The sequence below is a fragment of the Eublepharis macularius genome, chromosome 14 (genome assembly GCF_028583425.1).
Source record: "Eublepharis macularius isolate TG4126 chromosome 14, MPM_Emac_v1.0, whole genome shotgun sequence".
In the NCBI taxonomy this organism is placed as follows: domain Eukaryota; kingdom Metazoa; phylum Chordata; class Lepidosauria; order Squamata; family Eublepharidae; genus Eublepharis; species Eublepharis macularius.
The window spans coordinates 57,897,723-57,917,464 of NC_072803.1; the positions used below are offsets into that span (position 1 = coordinate 57,897,723).

At 45.2% G+C, this 19,742-nt stretch overlaps 1 protein-coding gene across 1 annotated transcript; it reads left to right on the forward strand.

The window, feature by feature from the left end:
- The first annotated feature begins 173 nt into the window (after positions 1-173).
- On the forward strand, positions 174-19,390 carry PTGES2 (prostaglandin E synthase 2). The gene is made up of 7 exons (XM_054998648.1): positions 174-505; positions 3,309-3,503; positions 5,674-5,729; positions 10,096-10,245; positions 13,438-13,638; positions 15,576-15,693; positions 17,745-19,390. Exons 1-7 carry the CDS (start codon positions 239-241, stop codon positions 17,871-17,873), a joined length of 1,116 nt encoding a protein of 371 aa, XP_054854623.1. The 5' UTR covers positions 174-238; the 3' UTR covers positions 17,874-19,390.
- The last annotated feature ends 352 nt before the right edge of the window (positions 19,391-19,742 follow it).

Genomic DNA, 19,742 nt, shown 5'->3' on the forward strand with positions numbered 1-19,742 from the left:
TCAACCATCCGCCCTGAGCCTGCTGGTATAGGGAGGGCGGAATATAAATCTAATACATTAAAATTAAATTAAATTAGTGCCTGGAGCTCTCCCGCAATGGCAACTGACCTCCAGGAGGCAAAAGCTCCTTCCCCCCAAACCCCGCCCCCAGGCCCCGCCCCACCCTCCGGAGCTGGCAAGCCCGCGCTGCGCTGTTGGTTGCCGGGCCTTGCCGCGCCGCTTTCCCTGCAACGCCAAGATGGCCTGGGCGGGCAGCGGCTGGCGGCGCCTGGGGTGCCTCACATGGCGGCTGGGCGGCGGCTCGGCCGGGCTCCCGGAGGCGAGGCGCGGGGCCCGGTGCGTGGCCTCCTTTGGAGCCAGGCGCGGCTTGCAGGGCTGGGCCGGGAAGCGGAGTCCGCTGCTGCTGGGGGCCGCCTTCGGGCTGGGGGGCACCCTCGGGCTGTACCAGTCCCTGCGGCAGAGCATCCAAGGCCAGGAGCAGCAGGCGGAGCAGGAGGTCGCGCAGGTAAAGCCGGGGAACGCAGCACCCTCAGTTAGGGTTGCCAGCCTCCAGGTAGTGGCTGGAGATCCCCCGGAATTACAACTGGTCTCCAGGTCATAGAGATCAGTTCACCTGGAGAAAATGGCTACTTTTGGGGGTGGACTCTATGGAATTATGCCATGCCAAGGTCCTTTCCCTCCCCAAGCCCCACGTTCTCCAGGTTTCACCCTCCAGATCTCCAGGAATTTCCCAATGTGGAGCTGGCAACCCTACCCTCAGTCCTTGAGGAGCTGCCCCTGCCTACGCTTGCTCGGACGCGTGCACAGAGCGCGTTCCCAGTTGCGCCGCCAGCTTGCTTTTTATTCCCCTCGCCTAGATATCCTGCTGGGGTGAAGTTTCAGCAGCGTCTGGAAAAATGGGGCAGGCGGCCTGATCCCACGTCTGAACACGTCTCTCTTTGCTTGCTGGCCGCCCGGTGCACCCCTAAACCTCGCTTTAAGAGCGTATGGGGATGCATTGGCCGTTTCCACACACATTGAATAATGCAATTTCAATACGCTTTAGAAAACCTTTCGTTGCACACACGAAAATCCAGTTCCAAAGGATCACTAAAGAGCATTGAAGGTGCATTATCCAACGTGTGTGGAAGCAGCCAGTGACATAAAAGGGTGAAGATCTGGGTCCAGTGGCACGGTAAAGACCAACTGGATTTCCCAGGAGAGAGAACGAGATGGGTAGCCATGTTAGGCTGTCTGTGGCAGTAGAAAAGAGCAAGAGTCCAGTAGCACCTGTAAGGCTAACAACATTTGTGGTAGGGTATGAAATATCTGAAGAAGCGAGCTGGGACTCACAGAGCTCATACCCTACCACAAATTTCATTAGACTTATAGGTGCTACTGGACTCTTGGATTTCCAAGGTACGAGCTTTCCAAGTGGCCTTCTTCAGATAATCCGACCAAAGGAGCTTTGGCTCTGGCAAGGTCCTGCCCTGGAAATTCACTTGGACATTTATTTATTTACATTTTTTACAGTCTGCCTTTCTCACTCAAGGATTCCACAGTGTGAGTTAGTACAGTCAATTTTTAGGATTTTTCAATGTTATAGGGTCTATTTGCAAAGATATTGGACTCAGATCTTCCTCTTCTGCTGCACACCAACACAGTGACCCACCTGAAAGTATCTTGAGGTGCATCACAAGGTGTTTTGCTTGGGAATGAATTCCTGAACTAGCAAGTGAAAAAAACACCTCTGCCAGATCAGAGTATGGTGGAGTAATTTAATTCAGCACCCTATTTCCAACAGGAAGAAGTCTATTGATAGTGCAGGAAAGCAACAGCCCTTCCTGCTGTTTGGCCTCCAGCAACTGGTTTTCAAAGATATAATGTTGCTGAGCATGGAGGCTTCATTCTGCTTCCTTGCTCAATAGCTGCTGCTGGGCCTCTGATCTTGGGTTTAACTAAGCCCCTTTTAAAACCAATTATTGGTTATTATTACATACAAAGCTGTTCATGGCCTTGGCCCAGCATACCTACGGGACCGCCTCCCTCCCTATGTCCCTCCACAGCAGCTTTGCTCATCTGAACAGGGTCTCCTGCAAGTGCCAGCCGGCACATGGGCGAAATTAACAGCAGCACGTACACGGGCTTTCTCTGTGGTGGCCCCTACCCTGTGGAATGGCCTGCCTGAGGAGGTCAGGAAAGAACCCAACTCACCTGGCTTTCTACAAACGATGCAAAACTGAATTATTCAAAAAGAGTTTTTACTCAGATAGGAGGGCTATATTGTAGGGAGGGGGTCTCAGATGCTTCGCTAATGAGTTAGGGACCCTAGACTTCACCACTATGTTGCCTTACATATTATCTGTTGCTTTAAATATGTACTCCTTTATACTACCTGTGCTTCATGTTGTCTAATGTCAGTCCTAGAATTGATTATGAATATAGTTTCAGCGATTTTTCAACTCTGGATTGGATCCTTGCTAATTCTATGTCTTTGTAAAATCTTATGACATTGTTTATGGAAATGTCATTGACACTGTAATGTATGGAAATGTCCTTGACACTGTATAGAAATGTCGGTTGCTGCTGATTGTACTAATCTCACCCTATGTAATCTACCTTGAGTCTCAGTGAGAAAGGTGGACAATAAATGACATAAATAAATATAAATAAATAATCCAGCAGCCATCTCAGTGTCTTGCCGATGACTTTCATGAACAAATTCTGTGCTGCATAAAAAAGTACATCCATGCCAGTCCAGAACCTACTAATAGACTTCCAGGCCAGAGGGATAGGCATGTGTGTCTATTATCACAACGTGCATACTTGTATAAATATTAACCCTTAACTGGTAGGTGTCATTTTTCCGTACCTGAAAAACTCCAGCTGCTTTAGTTCTTTCACTTAGAGAAAGTGCTCCAACTCCTTGTTTCAATGTTCTTTTTCAACCTTATCTGGTGCTTTGTGATGGGTTGACTAGAATTGTACATTGTAGTCAAGATGTGGTTGCTGCATAGATTCAAATGAAGACATTATATATCTGGTGGTTTTGTTTCAGATGGGAAAACCCTGAGGTAGCAGAATAGACTGCACTGCTTCGGATTGCTCGTGGTGGATTCTTGCTTCGAATTTTCCTTTGTGAAAGAAACCCCCAGACCTCCAGGCAAATGGAAAATTAGCTCTCTCCCTTTGCCAGTTTGGTTTTGGACCACAGAATGTCTTAATTTTTAGAAATGTCTAAGCACTGGTTTGGGGGGGGTGTTTGTGTGTCTTGTATCCCTTTAGCCAGATCAGTGACCCAAAATGTTGGTGGTGCTCTTGCCCTCCAGCTCCCGGAAGGCCACCTGCAGCTGACTCTCTACCAGTACAAGACCTGCCCGTTCTGCAGTAAAGTGCGAGCATTCCTCGATTATCATGGGCTGCCTTACAAAATCGTGGAGGTGAATCCGGTCATGCGGAAGGAAATCAAGTTCTCTTCTTACAGAAAGGTGCCCATTCTTTTGGCCGACGCTGGAAGTGCCCTGGTGAGTTTCTGGCTAGAACAATAGCTGACCGACTCCTTAGGTTTTTCACCTGATGTGACCTCTAGGCTGACATTAGTCTTGTGTTGTCTCCTCCCTTCTTTCCGCAGTTTTCTTCCAGTGTCTCCCCTCCCCCTTCCCTGCTCTAAATTTAGATTACTTATTTCTCTGCACAGGGAGATGTGTCCTTAGGTTGTATTCCTCTAAAGTGCTGCATTCACTGATACCGCTCTATAAATAACAATTATTGGTTTCTGAGCATTTGTACAAAAATGTGTGAGTTTTTCCCCCATTTATAGAAGAGTTCTAATTGCTGCATGCTAAGCCTCCTTGCTTTGATGGATCTTGAGCTTGCATAATAGTTGTTCATTTTGTTAGATAAATATCTAGCATCCCGTATCATTCCTAGAGATTGCCTTCCCTTCAGCAGGCCTTTTTTAAAAAAACCAAATCCCCTCTTTGCTCTAAGTTCAGTTTGGTGTAGTGGTTAAGAGCGGCAGGACTCTAATCTGGAGAGCCGGGTTTGATTCCCCACTCCTCTGCTTGAAGCCTGCTGGGTGACCTTGGGTCAGTCACAGCTTCTAGGGGCTCTCTCGGCCCCACCTACCTCACAGGGTGATTGTTGTGCGGATAATAATAACATACTTTGTAAACCACTCTGAGTGGGTGTTAAGTTGTCCTGAAGGGCAGTGTATAAATTGAATGTTGTTGTTGTTATGTGCACGGTGAAATATCACCTACTTTTACAATTCCAGTTGTTTGCCAAATTTGGGCTTTATTGATGCAAAGTGCATGTCCTTGGTTGACAGCAGAGTTCTTGAAATTTTATCCTGTATTTGAATTTCCCACTATTAAAGATGCTTGTGATTTGGTGTGACAAGTAGGGGTGTGCGCTTTGGGTTTCTGATTCGGATAAAATACCCGAATCAGACCCGATTTGTACAGATTTGGGATTCCCAGATTGGGGCCAGAATGATAATATGCAAGCTATTTGCATATTAGATTCAGCAGTGTCTGAATCTAATCTATAAACAGTGGGTTGAGTTTAGCTAGTGAATTCAAAGCTGTGGTGAGAAGTGGGCTGGTGCTAACTTTAGTGTGAAATCTGAATTCACAATCCATGGTTTGCCACAGTTATGTGCTTCGATGCTTAAATCATATGTTGAATTCCTAGTTGCAGTCAGTGCAAGCCATGGTTTGGTGTGAGCCACATTTAGTCCCATGCTATTGTCTCTGATTGGCACTGATCTTTTCAAAATCCGAGGCCAAGAAATTTTGAAGTTCTGTGGTTTAAGGTCCTTTAACTGGAGATTGTAACCCGGACTGTTCTTCCTGTGGTATGGGCCTTCCCATATAGCATGTTGTGCTGTCCTATTATGGTAGCAAGATTCTCAGAAACTCACCTTCTTATTAGGGGAAGAAACCTGGAATGTCTTTTTTCACAGTACTTTTTATTTTATTGATAAGTTTAAAATCCCATTAAAAAGGAAAGAGAAATAATGAAGGAGAAAAAGAAAAAGCAGAAATGTTAAAAAAGAACAAAGAAAAATAATACATGTATAAAAATCATTTTCAGTTTTCTCTACAACACCTATCATATATTTACAAACATTATACTAGTAGTCTTAATACCTTCCAAATTTACCTTTTCAGTATTGCCCCCTTTTATTTAATTTCCCCCAAATTATCTTCTTAGAAATCAAACCCACAGATCATTAATTCATTTTTCCCATCTCATGCAGAAACTCAGTAAGTGGTTTTTGACTTAATATAAATGGAGACAATGTTTTATCTCTGATCAAAGCTGTAAGTTTAGCCATCTCTGCTAACTCCATCGTTTACACGGTCCAGTCATCCGTTGAAGGCAGTACTATACTTTTCCATTTTTGCACCGAAGAAACCTGGAACGCTGATGAGTCCATACCAATGGCACGTTCAGTTGCCAGGTGTCCTCAATTTAAGCACCTTTGGGTGATAGTTGCTGTTTTCCATCAGAGTGCCAAATTTTTATGCTCTGCACAGCCAAGAAGAAAACTGGCTTTGCTGCAGTGAACAAACAAAGCTACCCCTTTAGAGCGTGCGGCTTCTTCTAGGCCTGCTGTCCCTTTGGATATACTTTGAATGCTTGTAAAAGTTCTGCTGTAATTTGTTTTCTTTGTTTTGTCCCATCCAGCAATTGAATGACTCTTCGGTGATCATCAGTGCCCTTAAAACCTATCTGATTTCCAGGTAAGGAAAAAACTTGTTCTTTCCATTCTGGGCTGCAAAAACACATTCTAAATAAGCAATGTATTCGTGCATAAATTTGGAATCATACTTCCACTCGTAAGGATCACCAGCTGGTCATGTCATGAGCCCAAGCCAGCCCTTGCAGGGGCGCTGCTTGATCCCTAGAGGACAAAGAGGGGCATGGGATGTGTTATGTTAATGAAAGCTTGGAAGGTGGGATTTGGGGCCTGGGCACTCTTACTCACTCTGTTCTCAAAGTGGCTGGGTAACAAAACTGCTGGCCTGCATTATGTCTTCTGATGCAACAGATTCTATTTTCCCGTTTTCTTTAGAAGAAGGTCTACATAAGTGATTTGAATCCAAAGATTGAAGTCAGAAGAGCCCCAGTGTAGCTCTTTAAGACACTGAGAGTGGGACCACAAGTGACGCCTGACACAGGTTGGACACTTGTCAGCTTCCCTCAAGTTTTGGCGGGAAATGTAGGCAGCTTGGCGGAATGTTGGACAAGCGACAGTTGAAAAGTCCATTGGACAGCAGTCAGAGAGCCAAGCTGCGAGACCAGGATGCCTACATTTCCCATCAAAACTTGAGGGAAGCTGACTAGTGTCCAACCTGTGTCAGGCGTCACTTGTGGTTCCGCTCTGAGTACTTGAAGATTTTTATACTGTGCAAAGATTTGTATGCTATACATTTCATGTATACTTTCATGTATTTTCATGTATTCATGAAGATTTGTATACTTGTCCGGGGATGAGCTTCCCGCACCCCCCAAACTTACCACAGCTACAACACCTGGGGCCTGTGGGAAGCGTACTGCCATCACAGCAGGTGGAGAGCAGCAGAACACCGGGGCCCAGGGGAGCCCCGGATGTGCAAGAAGGCAGCCAACATACCCCGGGAGACCTGGGAGCAGCCCCAGATGAGCCCCAGACCCCTCCCCGGGTGCTAGGTCCCAAGGGGCAAAGCACGCAAGCAGGAGATACGCCTGGCCCTGCACACACAATGAGAGAGAGAGAGAGGAGAAGAAGGAGTTCACTTGGCAAAGGGCAGTGCAGGAAGGAAGAGCAGAGGGCTTCTGCTCGACAGGTCCATAGGTGGCTGAGAGGGTGCGAGGGTGTTGTATATCCCCCTCCTTCCACTATCCAGGGACCAATCTCAAGCCTACTCATGCCCAAGGTCCTGCCCGCAGATATCCGTGCCCAAGGCTTCACCGCTGCCATGGCAGAAACTGACAATACTGTACATTTAACAGTTTATCACTGACAATGTTATTCTGTGCAGTTACTCCAGACTAACCTGTTGACTTCAGTATGTCTAAAGTACATAGGATTGTACTATGAATGGCTGAATCCTACAGACAAGGCAGGTCTGCGCTTACTTGGGGCACTCTCCCCCTGCCTCCCCCACCAAAAAACCCAGACTGATGAAGATGGAGCGCAACCCCCGGAGTCCCAAGGGCCAGGTCCAATTTCTAGAGTAATGTTCACAAATTTAAAATGTAAATCCAATTTATTTAAATATAACAGAACGCAACTGTGAAAATGTTCCCAAAGCTATCCATGCTGGTTCACTAACCAGTGTCCCCAGAGCAGAGTCCTCCTCACACTCCACTTCGTTGAGGGCGCAGGCAGTACTGTGGGTTCATCCAGAGGCTATGCCTGGAACAGAGTCCCACATATCCAGGAGGTCTTCTTGCAACAGCAGAAACTCTTTTTATGAAGATGCTGGATGAATCCTTGAGTGTGTTTGTTGCCCTAGGAGGAGTTCCCCTTTCCTCCTGGCAAGACGACATGGGGCAGCTCTGTACTAGGGTGTTGATCTCAGGCAGGCAGTGAAAAGTTCAGCTGTCAACAATTCCTGCTTTTCGCTTTCCCCAGCTTCTTCAGCTCTTCTTAGCCACCTCTGCTGTACAAGGGATAAGTGTTCAGCCCTCCCTGGCTAGCCGTTTCAGCTCTGCATCTGGTTTGGATCCAAAGCTTGGAAACAAGCTCTGCCTTTCAGAGAGCCTTTAGCGCTCCTCTCTCTGTCCCAGTCTTTTCAGCTCGCCCAATCCTGCTTTATACCGCCTCTCCTAGACATGGCCCTTTCAAACACATGCCCTATGAGCCTTTGCTAAACATGCAAATTAATACAAGCCTATGTACGCATCAGTTACTTGCTAGTCTGGCCTGGCCTAAGGTCTATCAAAGTATCTGCAGTCTGCTAATCAGACCTAGGCCCCGAACTCTTTTTAGTACAGGCTTACAAGACCCTTCTTCTCAAGCACATCATGTTGAGAGCAGGTGAGAGTCAGTTAAAGGGGAAAAAAAGGAAGGGAGGAGAAATCAGCCTTCTGAAGCCCCTGAGATCTTAGACAAGGGGAGGGACTCCTTAGAGATGGGGAGATTTCTAATCTTTTCTTTCCCCTACTGTGATTCCTTGCAAGCCCCCAACTTGTTACAAAACCATGGGTGGGGGGATGGCTATAAGGTGGATTTTGGCTAAGATGTTTAATAGTTCACTGTAATCATAAATGAATGGCACTGTAAATTCTACTACGTGTATTGAAACGCAAGCGCACAGGACAGCCAGTACAGTGTAGAGGTTAAAGTGTTGGACCAGGGTCAGGAAGACCCAGGTTCGAATCCTCCTCACACTGCCCTGGGTCTCATTGGGCCAGTCACACACTCCAAGCCTAACCTCCCTGACAGTTGTTGTGAAGACAAAATGAAGGAGAGGCAAACGATGTAAGCTGCTTGGGGGTCCCCATTTGGGAGAAAAGTGGGTTGTAGATGAAATAAGCGAATAAATAAATATTTGGAATTTAACTCCCGCTAACTGCTGCTCTGTATCCTGATTGATTCATCAGTGATATTCCCTTGGTGTTTGTAATCTGTGAGCACTTTTCTTCTTGGACTGCTTCCACTTGGAGATTTTGGCCTGTGTGGCTAGCTAAATGCGCCTGCTTTGGTGGTGGTGGTGGTGGTGGGGTGCTTCCATGTGATGCTGGGTTCCTTTGGAACAAGACTCATGTGGATCCCATACCCCCCCTTCAAAAATACACCCCTTTTTACTGTGGATGGCTGTGGGTGGAGAATCCATTAGACAGTCTTCCTGCAGGGAGGCAGGCATGGAGATAAGATCCGCTTTTAACCTAAGCAGAGCTAGACTTTGTGTGCCCCCACTCCCCTTTAAGCCCTTTAACAGGCTTTTTTTTCTTCTCAGCTTTGCACCATGACTGAGAGCCAAGCCACAAGTGACGCCTGACACAGGTTGGACACTTGTCAGCTTCCCTCAAGTTTTGGTGGGAAATGTAGGCGTCCTGGTCTTGCAGCTGTAATGGAGAGCCAGGTTGTAAAACCAGGATGCCTACATTTCCCATCAAAACTTGAGGTAAGCTGACAAGTGTCCAACCTGTGTCAGGCATCACTTGTAGCTTGGCTCTTAGCTGTGAAGGGGGAAAGGAGGGCACGTTTGGTGTGGGGCGGGCACGTTATTGCTATTGTCTCAGTTCTAATGTGCTGAAGTGACAGATTGTGAGGGAGGAGGAGGGGCATAGAGGGCAGCAAGCAGTGTGGGGGGCAGAGCACACATGTGTGTGACACGGAATAAGTAGGGAGACGGGCAGGGAGAAAGTCGTTTCACGTTTGATTGTTTATATGCTACTATCTCTCCATGACAGTCTGAGGAAGAAAATAGCAGTTAACAAACTTCAGTTCCTAAGTGATTTTACTTCCGACAGTAGAGAAGAGAAAGAGTCCAGTCGCACTAATAAGGCTAACAAAATTTGTGGTAGGGTATGAGCTTTCATGAGTCACAGCTCACTACTGTTATAGGTAGTACTGGACTCTTGCTCTTTTCTACTGCTACAGACAGACTGACATGGCTACCCATCCTGATCTTTACATTTGACGGTGTTTTAGTTTGCGTTTGAGAAATAAGTCAACATTTTCTACACTGCCTGCCTTTTCCCCTGAGTTGAATGTAACGGATGCTGTCCTCGCACATCTCCCTGAGTTGAACGTAACGGATGCTGTCCTCGCACACCTCCGTTTTACTTGCTTCTGCTTTCACAGCAGGTGTGACTTTTCCTGCCCTGGATGTGCTTTCTAATGTATTATAGCATTTAACCATCTTTACTGCACCCTGCTATGGCATGCGTGCCGTGCAAAATCTAGTGAATCCAATGTGCAGAGAACTTCCTTCTCTATTTGCAGTAAGGCATAGCATGATGTGCTCTTAATGCCAAGATGTGACTGGGCAGAAATGGCCGGAAATGGCCAGAGCATTGATTTTAGGAGAGTGTCTATCTGTCCGTGTGTCTCCTGGAAAAACTTACATGTGTTGTTGTTCTTGTTGTTTTTGCCCCATTACCTTTTCCTTCTAGGAAGAGTTTGGATGAGATTGTGTCCTATTACCCTCCTATGAAAGCCATCAACGAACGGGGAAAAGAAGTGACGGATTATGGCAACAAATACTGGCTCATGCTGGATGAGAAGGAAACGGTGCACCATTACCCGATCAAAGCTGCAAGGACGTAGGTATTTGATGCAAGAGAAGTGCTTATGTGTATAGCTTCCTCAGAGAAGTTCAGTTCAGTCATCATGCCGATCCCTAATTTGTGCTAGCTGTGGTATAGAATGCACAACATGGACTGAGCTTCTAAATCCACAGGCAAACCGTGCTTGCTTTTCATTTTCTGTCTGCTTCAGCTCACCCCTTTCTATCAGGCAGTGATCTCTGGTGGTGAGGCAATGGCTGAAACTCTGATTTAGCAGTTAAGACATGGTACCAAACTCTAAGCACAATCCATGGTTTCCAAGCACACATTAAACCATGGTTTTCAACTGTGGTTTGCTGCTTGATCCCAAACTACGGTTGGTCAGTTCAGACGCCACATCAAACTATAGCTAAGCAACCTTAACTGTGGTTTGATGTAATGTCTGAATTAACGATGAGCAGAAAAACACCCTCCCTTCTGCTTCATTCTCATCATCCATAATTTAATTTGCTTATATGGCCATAGGCCTTAAGCATAATTTAATACAGTTAAAATCAAGGACAAATACAGAATTACTAAATAACAATAGTTTTAAAGTATAAGATCTATAAAATTGAGAATATATGGTAAATACGATATTTATAAAATAGATAAAAATAGAATGGGTAAACAGGTAATTTGCTGAAACCTGAAAATACCAAACCATACCTGAAATAACCAGGTTTCTTCCCATGCCCAGTTAGACCTGGAATATCTGGTAAACTCTGTAGCATTCCCAATAAAATTGCTGAGAGTGCCTCACCTGGCTACTGGATTTCTCCTGTGGATCCTAGCTCAACTTTAATTTGTTGCAGTGAGTGATATCAATAAGCCAGAGAAGAGAAGGAAGAGAGGCACTGTATTGATTTCAAGTAAATGTGTGCATGTGTCTTTAAATGCTTGGTGTGAGATCGGTGAAGAGTGGGGGTGAAAGAGAGGGACGAGCGAGTGATATGATTGGTTGATGACCAAGGGCCAAGCTACAAGTGATGAATAACACAGGTTGGACCTTTGTCAGCTTCCCTCAAATTTTGATGGGAAATGTAGGCGTCCTGGTCTTGCAGCTTGGCTCTCTGACTGCTGTCCAATGGACTTTTCAACTGTCACTTGTCCAACATTCTGCCAAGCTGCCTACATTTCCCATCAACACTTGAGGGAAGCTGACAAGTGTCCAACCTGTGTCATTCATCACTTGTAGTTTGGCCCTGAGAGTGTGGGCGGAGTGAATGCAGTTTAGACTGAGAGTGGAGAGCAAAGTTTCAGTCAGAAGAACACAGGCTAGCTGTGTGCTGCCTGAGTATGTTGAAGTATTTATGAGAGAAATATAACCTGTATGGAACCTGAACCGAGTATGTATGTGAAAGAACACTCAGTCAGGGAGGCTGAAAGAGAGGCCAGCTGTGTGCTGCCTGAGCAGGTTTAATATTTCCGTGAATAATAGTCAAGAGAAAGCAGGCAAGCTGTGTGCAGCCTGAGTAATTTTTAAGCAGTTCTGAGAGAAATATTGAGTCAGGGAAAGAGAGGCAAGCTGTGGGCAGCCTGAGTAACTTTAAACAGTTCTGTGAATAATATTCAGTCAGAGGAGAGAGGCTAGCTGTGTGCTGCCTGAGCAGGTTTAATATTTCTGTGAATAAGAGTCAGAGAGAAAGAGAGGCTGGCTGTGTGCTGCCTGAGCAGTTTTAAGCATTTCTGTGAGAGAAATATTGAGTCAGAAGAAAGAGGCAAACTGTGTGTGAAGCCTTAGAAGCGATCTGTGTGAATGAGTTTAAATGAAGTAACTTTAAAAACTATTTTTATGAAACCGATATGCTTCTTGAAAAAATAAAAGTTTGTTTTGGTTTTGTTATATCCCAGATTAGCTGTCATTGATATATCCCATTCCTATCCTCAGGGCCACATAGAACCACGAAGGAGCCTGACGCTTAGGCACATTACTGAAGGGAAAATTTAAATAAAATATCTTGGAATATAATATTCCTGGTGGCAGCAAACTACCCAGAGGGTGTTAAGGGAAAGATTAAAGGCACAATCTACCCTAGAGAAAGTAAGGGTCATAACAGGCACTCTTTCTGTTTGCCTTCTCTTCTTCCTCCCACCCCACTCCATACTGAAGAAACATTACAAACCACTAAGGTTCATCTTCCAAACTTTAGAATCTCAAATTTTAGCAGTATCACTAGTCTGAACTGAGTCAGAATTCACCAGGGACTTGTGGCTTCAAGTGAGTGATATGTGGTTAAATGGTTCGGCTGAGAATCAGCACTCTACTGGTTCGAATCCCACTACTGCCATGAGCTCTGCAGGTGGCCTTGGGGAAGCCACTCCTCTTAGCCCCAGCTCCCCAGATGTATGGTGGGGATAATAATAACACTAACTTGTTCACTTCTCTGGGTGGGGCACTAATCTGTCTAGAAGAGCAGTCTAGAAGAGCAGCACAGTTGTTGTTGTTGTTATACATTCATTCTCATATGAATTACTTCAGAGCTGCTCTGTATATCCAGGGGAGAAAAGGCATAATTACAGGCAGTTGCTACTTCAGAAAGCGGGGGGGAGGGGCATTCTTATAAGTGCAGTGGTTAGAGTATCTACTTTTGTCTGAGGAGGTCCAGGTTCAAACCTTCACGTGACCATAAAGGTTGTTGAGTGACCTTGCGCCAGTTGAAGATCAAATAGGGTTGTTGAGAATAAAATGGAGAAAAAAACAGGAATGTTGCCCCTGGTCTCCTTGGAGATGAGTCAGGATAAAAATGTAGTACTGTAGAAGATGGAAGACAAAGGCTCCCAGCACACAGAAAGTGAGCCTGTCAGGAGAAGGCTAGGCTAGAATCTTCCTCCATGACATGCTGGGTTCAGCTGGGAGAGAGTTCCTGACATAAAGGAGTGTACAATATCCCTCCTCCTTGCAGTCTAAAGCGGTACCCCCTTGCAGAAAAGACTGTACCACTAACTTTTCTGGATATTGTAGATTGACGTAATCAGGCTAGCCTATGGCTTGCGGTTTTCTGTTCTAAATCACGTTTGGAATGACAGTAAGAAATTCTGTGCCGAGAATGCAGTGGGGAGAAGCCCTAGTTTAGGATGCTTCCTACCCTATTAGCACCACTTCCTTTCTGCCAACCCCCCAGTTGTGTTTTCCCTTGGCTCCACTTTTTTTCTTTGAAATAAAGCAGCTCTATTTCTTGTTTTTAGGGAGGAGATGAAATGGCGGAAATGGGTAGATGATTGGCTCGTGCACCTCATCTCACCCAACGTTTATCGTACGCCTGGCGAGGCCCTGGCCTCTTTTGATTACATTGTCCGCGAGGGCAAGTTTGGCACACTGGAAGGCTTCTTTGCCAAATACGTTGGGGCTGCTGCTATGTTCTTTATCAGCAAGAGACTGAAGAGCAGGTGGGTGCTTCTGACGTCCTCCCCCAGGCTTGTTACTTTATTTTATTTTTTTAGTTCTGTGTGGGAAAATCAGACTGCTGGAAGTAACTGAGGGAGTTCCATTACTCTGTGTTTAGTGTTTCCACCTTTAGGATCCCAAGATGACCTACAACTGTAAATGGGCAAAATCAGTAACTGCCCATATACCTACATTTCTGTTGTCTGTATAAATACATAGAGTCAGAGCTCATTTTGAGGGGGAACGCACCGGAACGCGGTTCCGGCAGTTCCCCAAAGAGGTCACATGTCAGGTGGCCCCTGACTCAACCATTTTGGGCCTGATTCGGCCTGGATCGGGCCTCTGATGGGTGGTGGATCACTCTCCTGTTCATCAGCGGCCCAATCCTTACCAATTTGGCCCCCTTTTCAGCCATTTTCAGCCTCTTTTTGCCATTTTGGGCCCAATTTTGGCCCTGAATGGCCAGGATTGGGTCCAAAACAGCCAGAATAGGTGATGTCAGGGGGTGTGGCATATGCAAATCAGTTATACTAATGACACACTTCCGGTGATGGGAAGAGGCATGGCATATGCTAATGAGTTATGCTAATGAGTTCCTCCAGCTCTTTTTGTACGAAATGATCCCTGCATAGAGTATTGTAGAACTAGAGATGAAAAAGTAGTAAAAGCTTCCAATAGCACACAGTAAACAAGTACAAAATTAATAGTTGCATGTTTGAAAAACAGCTCATCAAAAGGCCTGTTTAAATAAGATTGCCTTACAGAGCACTGTGGAAAATCGTTACTTCGGCACCATCTGGCCAACGATCTGTTTCAGTATTAGCTGCAGCCTTATAACTAGGTGAGATATATAAGAAGGCTTAGTGATCCTTTGAACCAGATCATCTCAGAAGATTCACATTGCTGTGTAGCTGTATGTAAATATGTAACAACTACACAGTTGAGCGACGGATGACCCCGTTGATCTCCCTCTGTAATCCTCTTCAAACGGCTTAAAAATGCTTTCTACAACCTCTCCCTAGCCTGGAAAATGGCTTCTTACATCGACATGGCTGACCTGGCCACCCAGATCCATGCTATGGTAACATCAACACTTGATTCTTGTAATGCACTATTCATAAGTCTGCCATCTAAGTTAACTAGGAGACTCTAATTGGTTCAGAACTCTGTGGCTCAACTGTTATCAGGAGCGAGCAGGCGCATGAACATCACTCCAATCCTGCAGTCACTCCATTGGCTACCCATTAGTTACCACGCTAAGTTCAATGTATTGGTTATCAGTTACAAAGCTCTTCACGGCCTTGGTCCGGTATATCTGTGACCACAACTCCCTCCCTATACTCCTCCATGGCAGCTTTGCTCTTCTGAACAGGGTCTCCTGCAGGTGCCACCCTGCACATCGGCGAAATCGACAGCAGCCCATACACGGGCTTTCTCTGTGGTGGCCCCTACCTTGTGGAATGGCCTGCCTGAGTAGGTCAGGAGAGCCCCCACTCTCCTGTTTTTCGGCAAACGATGCAAAACCGAATTATTCAAAAAGGCTTTTTACTCAGATAGGAGGGCTGTATTGTAGGGAGGGAGTCTCAGATACTTTGCTAATGAGTTAGAGACCATAGACCTCACCACTATGTTATATTGGATTCCTGCTAATGAGATATCTTTGTGAACTTGTATCTATTTACCGTACGGCATTGTTTATGGAAATGTCCTTGATACTGATGTACTGATCTCACACTGTGTAATCTGCCTTGAGTCTCAGTGAGAAAGGTGGACTATAAATGACATAAAAAATAAGAAGATTTGTCCTAATTTTAGAGGACTGGGTAGAAATTTAAATTAAAGAATAAGACCTTTGTGTCTTGCAACTGTATCTTGATGCAAAAAAAGGTGGACAAAAACAAGGAGTCGCAGTGGAATGCTGTACTTTCTCTTTACACAGGCACCATCTGCAAGATGATGTCAGAGAAGACCTGTACAAAGCAGCCAATGATTGGGTAAAAGCCATCGGCAAACATCGAATGTTCATGGGGGGATCCCAGCCGAACCTTGCTGACTTGGTAAGGAATTGGCCGGAGCCAGTTGGTGTCAATAGTTCTTGGTTGTCTGTTCCCTCTGTCAAAGCACACCATTTAAAATCATTCACTACAGGCCACTGTTGTTGGCCAGATACTGATTTAAAACCAAAACAGTCAATAATGCAATTTTTTTTAAAGTTTATTTTTATTAAAATAAAGAGAAGTATCAGACACCCTTCCTCCCACGCTGTTCTATAGAAATGCTCCCTCAGCTAATCAAGTTGGATTTCTTTTGAAACTCTGAGACATGAGCAATCCATTTTTCCTGTCAGAGAAGTTGAGCGAATGAATCCATTTCTTTCTTGAAACTTACTATAGCTATTGCTGGTAAATTCAGAACTTTAGCTATGCTTGTTTAGTTGGTACTGCAGAAACTGAAATGCTGATGTACTCTTAAACTGACAGAAGGTGGTCTAACAAAATATGGGATCTTGCCTGCTTTATAATTTGTGTATAAGGGCTGGTGTCATGGGCTATAGGGCACCACCGCCTCGACCCAGCTGAGGGGAAGAGCTGCACAGTGCCCTGTAGGCTGGTTTCACACAAGCTACAAAACTGGGAATGAGAGAAAGTCTCACAATTGCCTTAGTAAGCTGCCACCATTCCTTTTGTCTACCGCTAAGCACAGAAATAAAGGGTCAAAGCTCCAAGCCTATGAGGGAATTAACAGAAGTCTACCTTGCAAGGGTGGCTTGCAAGTAGAGTTCACAAGACAGAATGTTATTATGGTAGGTGGTTCACAAGTTCACAGAGTGCGTTCAGCAGAATGAATATTACTTTAAGGTTTTAAAGTCAAGAACCAAGTTGCATGAGCGTCCGTCCACAGAATCTCGAGCCAGAAATGAAGCTGGGGCGAGTTGCAGAAGTCACTGAAACTCACCGAAAGCTTGAAAGCCCCATGTTGGGTAGCTACTTTTATGTCATTTGGAAACCAAAGTGGCCCAGGCCTGTTAGCCAATCAGGTGTCCAAGTGCTGATGTCACCAAAGGTAGATGGGTACATGAGGAAGGAAGAGTGAGACCGAATCTGCAGTCCTTGGTAGCACCCACCCAATCTCGCAGACGCATAATCTAAGCAATCAGGAATGTTCATTAGCTTGCAGATAGCTGTGTCACGGAGGCTCACTTGCTGACAAGGCAGAACGTGTTATCCTATCTCCGAGGTCGCAGCAAGTTGAGATTCTAAAGACAACTCATTTCTCAGGTAGAAAGAAAGGGGGATTTGGGGCAAGAGGAATTTTCTTAGTTTAACATGAGGCCTCTTGACCAAGGTTTCAAGAAATACGGCTTCTGAATAAGTTAGAAAAAGAGCATTTTCTTCACAGGGGAGTCCATGTCTTTTTCGTGGTGGGTGTATGAGGTATGTGATAACCTGGCTTAGAGAAGGAGGTGCTGTTCATACGATCTGTCAGTCGGGTGATTATCAGTGGAATCTGGCTTAATGTTCTGTAGACAGAGGGTGTCTCACTTGGATTTCATCAGTGCATAGTGACTGTTGCTTTCTTATGCTGATTAATTCCTGTGCAATGATAACCACTTGGGATTAGGGAAGGTTTGAGAGTAGATGGATGCCCTGGGATGGCAAATCTCAGCAGTCGCCATGTGTGCACATTCACAAAAAATGACCATGTCGAATAGATCAGATAAAATAGTCTTCCAGCGTAATGTTTGTCACCTGTTGGGGAGTTGGGCTCTCCCATAGCAGGTCTCTTGCATCTCCCAGTGAAACCGACTCTTTTGTACGATCAAAAACACTGCTCAGCTCCATCCATTGATCATGCAGAGTTGAGCTTTTGCTCATCTAGCGTGATATCATCCCTTCTGATAAGCAGTGGCTCTCCAAGGGCTCAGATTAAGGGAGTATTTCCCCAACCCTGTTGCCTGAAATCACCAAACCAGCATTGCTGGGCATCGAAGCTGGGATGTTCCATGGGTCAAGTAGATGCCCAATGAGCTATGACCCCTTCACACTATATGTATAGCTAATGGTCTTTTGACCAGCTTTACACGCTCTCTCCTTTTTCGTTTGCACAGGCTGTATATGGAGTCCTACGAGTCATGGAGGGGCTGGAAGCATTTGATGACATGATGATTCACACCAAAATTCAGCCTTGGTACCGTCATATGGAGGCAGCCATTGGGGAAGCCAGAGCTATTAATTGACATCTTCCACTCATGCAGATGGGACTGAAACAGGCTAAGTGGAATGCCTGGTGCAGCACTAATAAAGGATTTGGGGGAAGCCAGGAAATGGTAGAAGTGTGGTTAACGGTTCATAGGAAATATAAAATTTTAGAGGCACACAATAGATGTTATGCTTGGCAAGTGGATTCTGATTTCAAATGGGTGTGGACTGCGCCTGTGATTGTACAGACTGCTGTGATGGCTGTTTTTGTTCTACTTAGAGATTTGACTTCCAGTTCGGTTTCTGACTCGCCCTAAATGGCTTCCTGCCTATTTTAAAGTACGGTAATGGCACAGATATATGCCGAAAAAGATCGAGGAAATGGGCACTTGTCAGAAGAACCACCCTGTATGATGGAAAAGAGGTGATAGCTATAGAAGAAATGCGCTTCCAGCTCTTCCGAAGTGGCTCATCTTCTTTCTCTGGGATGTGTACTGTTTAGTGAGCTTCTGTGTTACATGCATGCAGACCCAGTTACAGTAATATAAGTGGACAACAAATACTTATGAAATCTGTCTTTGAAAATGGATTAGATTTCAGGAAATGTTCCTACTGACTAAAGCAAGAATATTCTGGAAAGAGTGAAATCGAGTACACCCTACGCTCCTGAACTGCTACCCAGTGCAGGAAAGTCTTTTGGGTTGCAAAATTCCTATGTAACTGGGTGGATGGGGCCAGAATCCTTCCCCGGCATACATGAAGTTTGTAATCTGTGACAATGATACTCTGCATATGTGTGATTATCACACATTATGATACACATGTATATGGAAGTTTGGTAAAACATATAGTACCCGTGATTCTTACATTTGGGAGTAAGTACACCTGACCACAGTGGAGTTTACTTTTAAACAAATGTAAGAGGATTGTGCTATGGATGAAACCTTGAATGTCAGTGGGGCTACTGTATGAAAAATGGTTTCTTGAGGTTTTTTAGCCTTCCGTGACTAGTGATAAAAGTTGGGTTGACTTGCAAGTAAAAAACACTTCCACTGAAGGTAATGGGATTGCTTCATTGTATATGACCAGATGACTGCAGCTGAAGTTACATCTGCATTTGCTCTTCAGCTGGCTTAGTGCAAAATTCAGAAGTGAATTTTATGTGTCCCCCCCCCCCTTTTTCCCCCCCAAAGTCATTCGCCTACATTCACTATTGGGAAACAAGTACTGCTGAAATCAAAGATTTGATTCCATGCTAATATGCTGGGTTATGGCATGTTAGGATGGAACTTTCCCTCTTGAGCTAATTCCTGCCGGGGACAATTGTCACAGACACAACCAGTTTGGGAAGCCATAGACTGATGTATGCATTGCCAGTTCCTCAGGCAGAATTTTGCACTCTCTGAAAGGAAGATGCCCCCCCTCTGTTTTCCTTTTCTTCCATAGACGGCTTGCAGTGTAGTGAGCTGATCGTGCAAAGATATCAGGGATCCAGCCCGCTGTGTATTTTTCTCTAGGCTTGAGAGGAAGAAACGATATTTGCAATAAAGTAAATTTTCTGCTGTTCAGCAGAGTCTTGTTCTCTTCATTTTTCCCCCTTTTGTTGTATACAGCATTTCAGCAGTGAAATACCTCTTGGGTATACTGGTAGTAACAGAATACTTGAATTCACGAAGGTACTTTATCCTGAGTCAGTCCCTTGGTCTATCAAGGTTAGTGTTGTGTTCTCTGACTGGCAGCAGCTCTCCAGGGGTCTCGGGCCAAGGTCTTTCACATCACCTGCTCCCCTGATGCTTTTGATAGATGATGACCACCTGCATGCAAAGCAGAAGCTCTGCCACTGAGCCACTGCCTCTCTCCAATGACTTTGTAAGGTAGGAAATATTGCAGGTCTGGGGAGGAGCTTG